General features: G+C 49.4%; 2 protein-coding genes across 2 annotated transcripts in view; one reads left to right on the top strand and one right to left on the bottom strand.

Annotated features, from left to right (window-relative positions):
* Positions 1–12,210, bottom strand: part of LOC144735177 (carbonic anhydrase 2-like) — a 527,023-nt gene that overhangs the window by 196,148 nt on the left and 318,665 nt on the right. The gene's annotated exons all lie outside the window — the stretch shown is intronic.
* Positions 1–12,210, top strand: part of VAC14 (VAC14 component of PIKFYVE complex) — a 48,729-nt gene that overhangs the window by 18,844 nt on the left and 17,675 nt on the right. The window contains exons 9-14 of the mRNA XM_078617722.1: positions 189–338; positions 1,338–1,398; positions 2,910–3,039; positions 3,405–3,470; positions 3,981–4,155; positions 8,846–8,987. Of these exons, the coding sequence (XP_078473848.1) occupies positions 189–338; positions 1,338–1,398; positions 2,910–3,039; positions 3,405–3,470; positions 3,981–4,155; positions 8,846–8,987 (724 nt within the window). The remainder of the gene's footprint in view (positions 1–188; positions 339–1,337; positions 1,399–2,909; positions 3,040–3,404; positions 3,471–3,980; positions 4,156–8,845; positions 8,988–12,210) is intronic.

A 12,210-nucleotide genomic window follows, 5' to 3' on the forward strand; every position in this document is an offset into this window, starting at 1 on the left:
CAACGTTTAGGCAATTTCTTCATTTGAAGGTTGTGTACCCAGTATGCATGCAGCGTTGCGTCAACGTTGGCATCCTGTGGCTGGAACCGTCGGCCCAACGTTGACCCAACGTTGCGTGCCACCTGGATATATGCCGCTCTTGTTTGTTGCATTCGTGCCACCGTTGGGATTCTGAGCTCGTCCCCAAGACATCAAGGAGGCGGCGAGTGCGTGTAACCTGAGCCTCATGAGGCTGGTGCTGCCTGAGGATGACCTGGATGCCGTGCCACCCTCACCCGTGTCCCCTTCCCTCGCGGCTCAAGCCGGCACCGGTGACGTCCTGCAGCCGCGGCCTGAAGGTACGGTCGCGCGATGCCAGCCAGCGGCAGACCGCCCCTCTCTCTCATGTGGTCTTTTGCCTTTTTCCGGATTTATTTCCAAATCGTGCATTCGACGTCGTGGTCACGCGAGACGACGAGTCCGTTAGAAACACTTTGTTAGACACAAAGTGGGAGTAGTCGGCTTTCACCAGCAATATCCATAATAAAGGTTTTTTTACGGGTTAGATCGCGTAAATATTAACGTGTCGCTGAACCCGCCACCACCCGACACGGCCAATTGGTAAGGTTTGTCACGTAAACAAAACGTGCCAATTAGTTACTACTTCAGCACACCGCTTGTGTGTCGGAGAGTAAACCCACAAGATTTACAATCAGAGTACGACGTTTTGCTGGCGATTACAACAACCAGCTTCATGCGATAGCCAGAATTTTCCATAAGTCTTCCTGTTTTCGTCTTAAATAGGGGGATGCTCGTTTCTTTGCAGAATGGCCCATAGAAGTAGAGCTTACGGAACCGCTTCTGAAATCTTTTTATCGAAACACGAAGCGGTAGGCACTTTGCCCTCGTGCCCTGCTACAGAGAGGAGATATCGTCGCAGAACCAACCGACACATTTTTAATTCTCCGAATCGGAACTTACCGAAATGAGGTCGTATCTTAATCGCCACATTTGGTTGCGAGCATTGGCGAGTGGAAAAAGAAAAAAATTAATCGGCGCTTGACAACGGTGAAGGGTCTTGCCACGTAAACTTTGGCCAGATTAATTTATTGCGTGGCCTCGCCCAGAAATAAATTTTGAATCGGGTTTTCCGACACGTTTGGGGATGCGAGGGGGAGCAGCGATGGTCAAGTGGAGATTCTTTTTGTTTGACCGGGAGAGAACTCAACATGCCAGGAGGAGTCTCATTCGGTAGAGGTGACCTCGAGTTGCCAAAATGATTAAAGCAAAAAAAAATTAAGCAAGAGCGTCGAAGCACAAAAGTTGTGACCCTGCTACTGCCGTGTGCCCATCTCCAGCCAGCCTGGAGGAGTCCCAGGACAGCGCACCGGAGGCGTCGACAGAGGTTGACATGGAATCGTGAGTACATTTTTTTTGCGTGTGTTTGTGTGTGTGTTTAGTTTGTCGTTACATATTTATGTTTAATTCGTAGTTTCGTGGTAATGAATTGAAGGTGGAGGGGTTACCAGCCCCTCGCACCCGTCCAGAGCCCCCGTTTAGCCACTGTGGTGGTCACAGACGCCATGAGCGGAGATGCCAATGGGCATTGGCCCTCCCCCCACAGTACTGTCCACGACAGAGTTGCCCGTCCGGCACCGCGAGGAGGTAAGGGGTTGTTTTGCCGGACTTGCCGATGACTGGTACCAGCGGCCTCTGTGGAGGAGGCTCGTGAAGGACGCTACTGGTCAGTTGGAGGCAGTTGCCCTCCAGCAACAACGGAGGGCGGAGGAGCGACGCTCACAACAACGAGCGGAGCGCCGGGTGGCTAAAGCACAGCAAGTTGGTACAGTAGGGGGCACAGATGGGGCATCAGCCAGTCATCTCGGTCATCTCAGTCAGTCGACCCGTGGCACCTGCTGGGTCTGCCCCGTGACCTCCTGCCAGCAGGCGTTCAACACTTCACGTGGCCTCAAGGTGCACATGGCCTGGCACAAGCGTCGTGGTGACGTCACCGCCACTTAGTGGCGAATGGCGGTTGTTGTTGTTAGTTTGTCGTCCCCACCCCCCCGCCACGCACCTTCAATCAGCACGGTTGGCTACGTACGGTGCGAAAGAAATTTGGCGTACACACAAGATACCGCTGTGAGGGTGTTTATACTCGGACTCTTTTACCCAGGAATACTCAATGTCTCTGGATTAAAGAAATAATTCTGGATTTATCGGGTCCATGTGAACAAGCGCATTGCAGACAAGTCCTGCAGTGTGTTTTGCCATTAGATTATGGTACAGTATAGCGAATTGTGAAACCCTGGCAATGTTGGAGACAATTTTGTGATTTTTCCAAATGTGAAAAATGGAAACCGCACACTCCTGCGCGGTGGTGGCGCTTGATGTTCAAAGAGTAGGGGTGCAATGATTTATACCAATTATTTAAATTCTTGGCAGTGTTTTGATTCAAGAATCGACTGTTTCATGTTTAGTTTTTTACCGTCTCTATTTGCAGTTTTTCTTTTGTTCCGTCTCGTTTTATTTGTACATATATTGAACTTCTTTCGCAACCGTATGTAGCCAACCGTGCTAATCGGAGGTACGGGGGAAGGACAAACTAAACACAAAAAGCAGTTCTAAAGACATACGCTTTCAATCTAGATGATTTAAAAGTGCATAGCTCCAGTGGCTCTCACATATTGGAAGTAAAGGGCGTTCCAGATGGCTTCAGAAGAGCATCTAAAAGCACTCGCGATGCGGTGACGACCGTCTTTGTTCGATGGCCAGCCAAAATCCGCTGCTGCGTGGATGACCGGAGTTCGCGTGATTAATGCTATGAAACCGCATCGTATGAACCGAAAGCACGCGAGTTGATTAAACAAACAGTTGAGCCATATCCCCTCCGTGCGCTTTGACATACCCCCCCCCCACCCCCCCGACAGCTTGGCTGTGAGGTTGGACCTGGACAGCATCGTCAACGTCCTGGCTCACCACCTGATCCACGACTCCATGCTCACTCGCATCGCCGTCCTCAAGTGGATCTACAGCCTGTACACCAAAACGCCGAGGAAGGCAAGTAGCCCCACTGACGGCCAGGGGGGTGGGGGAAACCGACGATCGGTGCGACGTTTGTGGTGTTACGTTGTATGTACGTTGTATGTACGTTGTTTCCCTTCTACGTGACTTTACCGAAAGAACCAAGAATATGAATCCCTGCAGTCACGAAAAGCTTTAAATCAAAAAATGTTGTAGTAACGTTCTTACCCCGTGCCACTACTGGACATCTGTAAAAGAGAGCTTTTACAGCTTAATCGGATTCCTCCAGTAGAAATAAATATTGTGATTCTGAACTCGTACGGAGCACACAGACTGTGCTCGGTTTCGGCGTCGTGTTGCGCCGTTGAGCGACGCGTCTCTGTGCTTCGAGGCGTGCGCAGATGTTCCGTCACACGGAGCGGCTCTTCCCGGTGCTGCTCAAGACGCTGTCGGACGACTCGGATGAGGTGAGCGAGCCTTCATGCATTTAATCGGTGGACTTCTTAACCCTTGAATGTACAGACTAAGGTCAAGCGGAATTACCTTGTGATGCCGCCGCCGCTTCCTGGCGGTGGTGTGTGTGACGCACGCCTAACGTGAAACTCGACGCGTTCGCCAGTAACGCCGTGCGTGTCTGTGGCCTTTAAGAATAAAAGTATAGAATAGGCCGGGCATGGTGTTTGTCGCCCACGCTGCACCTCATGTGCCGTTCCGTCCTTCAAGGCTGCTACTCGCTCGTACTTGTGTACGTGCGTTGAACTCTTTTTCGCACCGTACGTACCCAACCGTGCTAATCGGAGGTGTGGGGGAAGGGCAACACAAAAAGCAGTTCTAAAGAAATGACTTTTCAATTGAGATTTAAAACCGCATAGCTCCAGTCGCTTCCTAACATCGGAAGGAAGAGCGTATGTATGTTGTCTGTGAAAGCTATCCGGGGCGGCGTGGGGGGTGTTCACCTTTGTCGTTGGCGCGCACAGGTGATCCTCAAGGACCTGGAGGTGTTGGCAGAGATTGCCTCGTCTCCGGCCGGCCAGCTTGGCGAGGCCTTGTCTGGCGATGGTGGCGGCGGCGGTGGCGGCAGCGCAATCTCGGGCACGGCGCCCGGCCTGCATGCGCCACCTCCACTCAGCACCAGCCCGGGCAGCTTCGCAGGTAATGCGTCCCATTGACATTTCAAACGGTGCACGGTTGTGTCATGGGACCTTTTTTGCCAGTATCAAAGTAAGACTAATAAGTACTGTGTGTGGTTAATACGGACTTGATTCCTTAACACCTACTCTTTGGTTCTTTGGGTAAAGTCACGTCGGTAAAGTCACGTATTTCTACCTACGTGACTTTACCTGAAAGAACCAACGAGTATGGATTCCTGCAGTCACGAAAGCTTCAAATCCTTAACACCTGCTTTATTGGCAGAAAGGGTAAAAACCTCTTATGTTTTGCAGTGTATGTTTGCTCAAAAAAAAGTTGTCGGTTAACGTGATAGGTAACTATGCATCCACCAACTTAAAAATAATGAGTGTTTTGTCATTTGTAAATTGGTAATGTATCGCTCGTTGACTGCTCCAGGGCTTGCGGAGGCACGTTTACAATGCTTTTGCCAGCGCACGCATGAACGATCGTCGGTCCAGTGAGACATGTGACGACATGAAACCGCACCGTGAGGGTATTCATCACCGTGGGTAACGCGGCGACCGTGGGTAACGCAAGAGTCACGATTGCATGGCAGTGATTGCTCTAAATTTGCCGTGTTCCATCAGCCTGCTGTGTACGTTGCATGCCAGCAGATGGCATGGTCAATTGCGGGATTCGAGCACGTCTTATTTACTGTGGGCACCGATGGCACGCAGGGGCTTTGTTGAAATGGCAGTTCTCTTCAAATGAAACTGTTTTCATCTCTCCACCACGTTGAGTTTCTCGAAAGTTAAACGAGAGTTCGTATGGATTTTCCAAATCAGCCGTTTATTACTCCCTTTGCTTCTGGTTTAATTTGCGGTCCTTCACAGTGCATTCCGAATTCAAAATCAAAGTTGCATTTTGTTTTATCAACGGAAACTAGCCGTGTTGTTAAGCGGCTACGGTAATCTGCTACGTTGTATCGATGGCGATGTAATTTCTCCGGGTCTTTGTGGAGAGTTAAACCGATTGATTTCTGCAACCGCCATGGGAGCTGAGCTTCCACAACCCGAGCTGCAGGTTTTTTTTTTTTAAGCGGAGGAACTGATAGATACGAAGTTAACGCAGTATTTGCTCATTTTTTTGGGTTCATTTATCGGTGGGTTGCATTTTGGTACTGATATGCCGTTTCATGGCGAATCCCTGAAAGCTTCGACTTCACAGTGTCAGATGTAATAGGTCCGGTTTAGTTTGAAGGCGCCGGTGGGGGGGTCTCACACCGTGTTTTTCTCCCGGGCCCCACATCACCCAACTATGGACAGCCCTGCTCTGATGCGCGTTTTTTTTTCTGGTCGTAGCACCACCGTGTGTTTTTAGGCAAGATGTCCCGACCATTCGCTGCATGTTCCGGGAGCATTGTTTAGCCTTAAAAATATATATTTATCTTCTTGGTTCTTTCGGTAAAGTCACGTAGAAGGGAAATAATAAAAGATGAATCCCTGCAGTCACGAAAGCTTTCAATTGAAATTTAATATGTATTTAAATGCAACCTCTTTTGAATGTTGAACTCACGAATGCTTAAGGTTAGAGAGTATTTGAATATGCAGTCGGTAACGTTTAGAATCTTTAGTCGAGCGAGGCTCTTCTCAACAGAGATGCCAAAGGGTCAGTGTCAGCTGCTGGACCGGAGGAGGGGAGCGGTTCTTGTCCTCCACCAGGGCGGAGGGGAACCTCGCACAGTCCGGCTCTCCATTTCGAAAGACCGCTGGCGGCACGGTCCTCGATGAACTTTGGAATCACACGACCCCTTTGTGGGCATTGTGTGTGGAGTTCTGTGTGTTCTCCCTCCGTTCTGCATGGGTTTCCTCCAGCTTCTCCAATTTCCTCCCATAGCTAAAACAACAAAGACAACCCCCCCCCCCCGCTCGATAGCATTTAACAGACTGTTGGGGCAAGTGCTGTTTGCGAGTCGCACCTACGAAGGCCGGCACGGCACACGAGGGGGTGGGGTGGACAGCACCACGCCCGGCCGCTTTGTATCCCGAGTGGCGATGTTTACACACCGCACCAGGTACTCATTTGAGGCCGAGTTGACCTAGGGGAAGCCCAGGACCGGTTCAGATAGTTGTCACTAATGTTGGTCATGAGCGGGAATCGATCTCGGGTTGCCGGGTTTGCAGCTCGCCGTGTTAACCGCTGCACTCTTACGCTCTCACACACACACACGGCATAACACAGTGCATACAGAGCAGCTTCCAGCATACAGCCTCGCTTTGTTGATGGCTACGTGCAGGAGCTTGCCTGCGCATGCCAAGTCATCCTGGCAACAGCCTTCGCGTAAGAACACAAAGATCGCATGCAATGTTAATACCTTCGATATTGAATACTAGAGGCGCTTATTGCGAGAATGCCTCCCTCTGTGAACACGTGGCCCAATTGCCTTGGACCAATTCACCGAATACGCCCCAAATCCTGTCGGATCTCGGAGCCTGAGCAGGTTCGAGCCTGGCGAAGACTTGCGTGGCTGAGCCCACTAGGGCTTGCCAGGTGCTGTAGGTGTCGGGGGAGGGGAGGGGCTGTGAAGTAATCCAGGAAAAAGTGTGGGTTTTTTTCCCCGAATACCCCCCCTCCCCCCAGGTTCAGTCCCACACGGCCGGCGTTGGTGTCTATGCATGCAGCCTGTAGTCTAGCACTGCAGGCAAGGGTTGGTGGATCATTGCACAGATGTTTTGTGAAACTCCCCTTCCGTGGGTGACGAGGCGCTTATACCCTAGCTCGCCAGGAGAAGGCAGTACAGCAAGTGGACTAATCGCCACCTGTTTCCATCTGTATAGGGCATAGAGCGTTGCCCCCTCCCTCCCGCATATGTAATGAACACGACTCGTCATTAATTGGCTGGAAAAAAAAACATGTTAAGGTAAGAACCAAATGCAGCGAGTCCCAAGGCTCAGTGTGACTGCTGGATAAATAAGTAATAATCTTTAATAATATTCTTTGGGTCTTTTCGGTAAAGTCACGTAGATAGAAGAAAAAATAATAACAATAAAATAATAAAAATAAAGTGAATGAAACATAATTTTTAAATATATATCACGACGTTTCGATCGCAACACAAGCAATCGTAATCAGGAGAATAAAAGAGGTATTTTTTTACGATTGCTTGTGTTGCGATCGAAACGTCGTGATTTTTTTTATTCACTTTATTTTCATTTTTATTATTTTATTGTTATTCTTTGGGTCTTTCGGTAAAGCCACGAAGACTTTTCTATTCTTATTTTTTCTATCTACGTGACTTTACCGAAAGACCCAAAGAACGTGAATTTCTGCAGTCACAAAAGCTTTAAGTCAAGATGATCTTTAATAATATTATTAATATTATTTATTAGTGCATAAACACTCATTAATAGACTTGGCCAAGCATTCCAGTGCAGCAGGGGTGGGGTGGCTGGGTGAAGAAGAGTCCAAAGACCCAACAAGGCTCCTCTTTCTCAATAATTCTTGCCATTTTCATTCTTGTTTTCATTCCTGTTGGAACGGAAACGCTGCATTGGCATCTCGACACGGCCAACACGTGCGTGTGGTTATTAAATAAATACTTGGAGGCGCGCGTAGAAAAAGATTAAACCGTAAATCAGCCGGCAGCCTTCAGAGCGAGTACTTTGAAATGGAATTTTATTCTTCATCTGCCCTCATTGTAGCAGGAAATTACCTCGTTGCGAACAAGTTGTGTAACCGTGTCAAACAACTGAAGTGTTTATGTTTTCTGCGTCGGTAGGGTTTTCATAACTTGTAAAAGCCATCGTGCTCGGCTCGTAAATGTGGTCAATGATTTATTTTCTTGTCGTGATGTGGGCAGTCAAACTCTCTTTCAAGAGGCAACCAAAGGTAATGCAATCCATCGATGGTAATGTGCTTAACAGCAATGGGGTTTAAAGTTTAATATTTTTAAGGAGTTTCAGGAAAACAAAGTGGCCGTCGTGTGACATGGAGTTAAAATTTTTATGCTGAAGGCAGCTTTTTTTGTAGTTTTCGTCGGAAGCCATTCGCAGGCGTTGAAATTCGCCTGCGAATTCGCAGCCCCCGATCGATAAATGTTTACTTGGCGAGAAATAAGCCGTTGTCAACACTGCGTATTGTTGTGCCCATTTCTATGGCTGTCTTACGTAAAATTACAAAAAAGGAAAAAAATTACAAAAAAGGTTTTTGGGCACCACAGTAACGAGATGTTAACTACCTCGCCTCGTATGCAGGAGGACGTGGGTTCGATCCTGACCCTGATGCCTGTATATTTTCAGTTGGCATGTTCTCCCCGTGGTCGCGTGGAATTTTCTCCGGGTCCTTCGGTGTTTCCCTCATTTAGAATCAACATCACCCGTTTAGAGTATTTGGCTGCTATAAATTTCCACATGGTAAGCCACTTCGTTGAGCTATCATTTGTGGCCAGGTTGCTTCTGAAAAAAATCTACATAGCTCAGCGGGCCTTACCTGGTAAAATAAATTTTTGTTCAGTTTTAACCATAGTCTCCAAAGCGGCAGAATATTTTTCACTTCCCAGCGGCCGTAAAGCAATGGGTAACTGTCGCAAATTTTGTGGAACGCGCTTGCGAATGTTCACGCGCAACGTAAACTTGTTGCGTCAATGATTCTGCGAAGCTTCGAATGCCAACGTGCGCCGCCCACTCCTCCCGCCCTCCGCCGACCCTCGGGTTTCCTTCCCCCACCGTCGCAGGCTCGGCAGCTTGGAAGGCCACCGACCGATCGCCGCTGTCTCCCTCCATGAACTCCTACTTCCATCGCTTCATGGTCAAGCTGCTCCAGTGCTTTGGCACCGAGCCTCGACTCCTGGAGCATCGTGGAGCCTTCATCATCCGGTACCTCCGCCGTGAGCACGCGGCGAAAACGCGTGCCCTTCTGCGGCACAGCTGACGATGCAGACACTGGAGCTATGCACTTTGAAATCTAGATTTAAATCTAGATTGAACTGCTTTTTGTGTTTAGTTTGTTGTCTTTCCCCCGCACCTCCGATGAGCACGGCTGGTTACGTACGGTGCGAAAGAAGTTCAACATACGTGCACACGGCACAGCAGCCTCGCAGCACGCGCAGCGAGATTGCACGCCCTGCTAACCGCACAGCCACCGTGTCCACACTCCAAATAATGAGACGCTCGCACGCGACTGACAATTTCACGGCGATAAAACACTCCTTTCAGCATGGGAGTGGTGAGGATTAGATAATAGAGACGGAGTTGAAGTAATTGACGAGGAAATCGTTGCATTTAGAGAAAGTCATAGCTGCAGATGTCGAGCAGAGCGTGCTCTCGTCATCTCATTCACGTGTAAGTGACAAAGCGTCGATGGCTTTATTAAATTGACAGTGGCAGAGATCTCTTTCGAGGGTGCCATGTCTCCTTCTCAATGGTGGCATTTTTCCTGAACGCACTCGCACCACGGTATTTATCCCGTGGGGTGGAACCCTGAAGACAGAAACACGTTTATTTGCGTCTGTGTTCATCCCAAAGTGAAGTTCATGGTGATTAAGACAACTGTCGAATGTACGAATCAGCATGATTTTCAATGGCCCTAATTTGATTCAAATTAATGTATTTATTTGGAGTCTTTGTGGGTGTTGTTAAGGAGTCAAATCTAATCAGTTGGATGTAGATTTTGCTTAATTATTTTCAAGCCACTGGAATTCATTATTGCTATGTAGTTAAATGCTATTTGTCCACGATAAATGTAATCTAATAGCTGCTATTGGGTTAAATTCTTAGCAAGGCAGAAGGAGGAGATAAGGGACTGCAATTTTCAGTCCTAAACCTAACAAGAGACTGAGTCCTCGTGAGCTGACAATGATGGCACTACTTACCCTGTAAGCATACAACATTGTGCCACCGTTGGGATATGGTTGGAACTGTTGGACCAACGTTGGGCCCAACATTCCACGTTTACTGAGTTCCTGTGCGTCGCTGTTAACATTTACCCTCTAACCCACCGGTGTGCTTGAAGTAGCAACCAAATCGGCACGTTCTGTTCCGCGTGACGAACCTTACTAATCGTCTGCGTCGAGTGAGCGTGGTGGGTTATACGACACGTTTGCGTTTTACGCTATCCAACCCGACATAAACCTCGTCGTCAAGAACATCGTTCCCGAAAAGCCTAAAGCGTTGGATTCAAACTCTCTCGTCATTTGCTCATCATGGCCCTCTCGCCTCTTCCTCTCGGCGACCAATCACCGGCGCCACCACCCTCCTCGTCGTCCCGACGTGTAGGGTTCCCCGTAAAAAAAAAAGAACAAGGCCGCTTTCGCCAACCCACATCTCGATTGAGGATTATCTCGCCATCCCCCCCCTCTCCTCACCCGTTGCTTCGTTACTCTGATTTATTGCAAGGCCACAGCAGGGCTGCCTTGAGCGATGACCCGAGAGGACGGGGGGCGTCAGGTTCCGCCCGCAGGCCCCCCCCCCCACCGTGTCACCTCCGCGGTTTGCGTGCCACCCTTGGACGCTCTGTGACCGTGCCGCGTTCTGGATACCCGTGACGTGATCGGATTAACGATTCCACGATTTGTGTCAGGCGGGATGGCGCTCGGACTAATCCAACCTAATCATTTGACCAGCACTTAACGCTGGACATTTGAGGATACCTGTTTTGACTCCCGTTTCGAATTTTTGCTCGAGCAGTGCTGAGAACTGCTTTATGCGTTTATTGAAAAGACTTCAACGCTGTCTGTTGGCTCTGCTGAGAACGCTCGTACGCTGCGGTATTGTTTGCATCGAGGTTGGGCGGCGACGTACGTATGCACGGGCGATCCTCGCTTTGCGCGCTTTTGTACTACGCCATCTTGGAATAACGCGCGCTTTGTACTCAGGCCTTTTATTGACATACGCGAGGCATTTTTTGGATTAACCTCGTCCGCAACGCGACGCACGCCAACCTTGCCTGGCACCGCGACCCAATGGCGTTGCCAGTAGCCAGTGCGGTAAGATAACTAGCGTGCTATACTGGGCAGCATTTTAACGTGTCGGCTTTCGCGGCGGGCACCTGCTTCGCGAAGTGGAAGGTGGAGGGATGCGACCCCCAAAAGCGCGACCGCGGCCACGAGTCGCAAAGCGTGGAAGCGCATCGCGTCCACCCTGCCCACCACAGATCTGTCAGGCGGGGGGCGGGGGGGGGGCCGCCGAGTGGATCGCCAATAATGGGACGTTCCCGTGAGATCGGCGTTTTCCCGTCGCGCGCTCGGAGATCGGACTCCGAAGGTCGCGCGACGTGCGTCAGCGTTGACGTTTTCTGAATCTTACCTCGGTGGGCTTTGCCTCGTAAGATGTGGGTGGTTTACTTTAGTTGTGTTTGTACGTGTTTGGGTGATTAGTTTACCTTTCTTATGTTTTTGTGCTATTTGGTGTTGCAACGTTCTTACCCGCCACGACTGGACATCTGTGACAAAGAGCTTTATAGCTCATCGGATTCCTCCAGTATAAATAAATATTCCGATTCTGAATCGCAGTCCTGAACTGCAGACAATTCACGGAATAGTGGGGGTGGGGGTAGTCGGTGAACCATTAATCTGCTAATGGTCACTAGGTTTAAGATGTTTCTTCAGGTCACTTGTTAATTACATTTGTAAATGAGTTACCTGAGGGCCAACATTAAGGCCCCAGGGGGGTGATGTGACAAGTCGTCTTGGAAAATATATTCGTGTGTCGGTTTCAATAGAGCCTCATCTGTGGCTGCTTGGATTGCGCAAGACTATTGCAGCTTCGAAGCCGTGCCACTGAAATCATTTAAACTTCAAATGAATGCCTGGCGGTGATGGCGATGCAAAGTGGCCTCTAATCCAGCACTGGTGGCAGGAGCAAAACTTCCTTCCCGTGGATGTCAAGGAGGTGCGTCACACTGTACGTAGCCAACTGTGTTAATCTGAGGTGCTATACCCTGACTCGCCAGGAGAAGGTTGAATTACAGCAAGTGTGGGCTCCATGTATGTTGAACTTCTTTTGCACCGTACGTAGCCATCCGTGTTAAATCGGAGGTGCCCTACCCTGGCTCGGCAGGAGAAGGCTGGGTTGCAGTAAGTGTGAGGCACCGCCTGTTCAA

The sequence above is a fragment of the Lampetra planeri genome, chromosome 54, assembly GCF_965212315.1.
Source record: "Lampetra planeri chromosome 54, kcLamPlan1.2.h2, whole genome shotgun sequence".
In the NCBI taxonomy this organism is placed as follows: domain Eukaryota; kingdom Metazoa; phylum Chordata; class Hyperoartia; order Petromyzontiformes; family Petromyzontidae; genus Lampetra; species Lampetra planeri.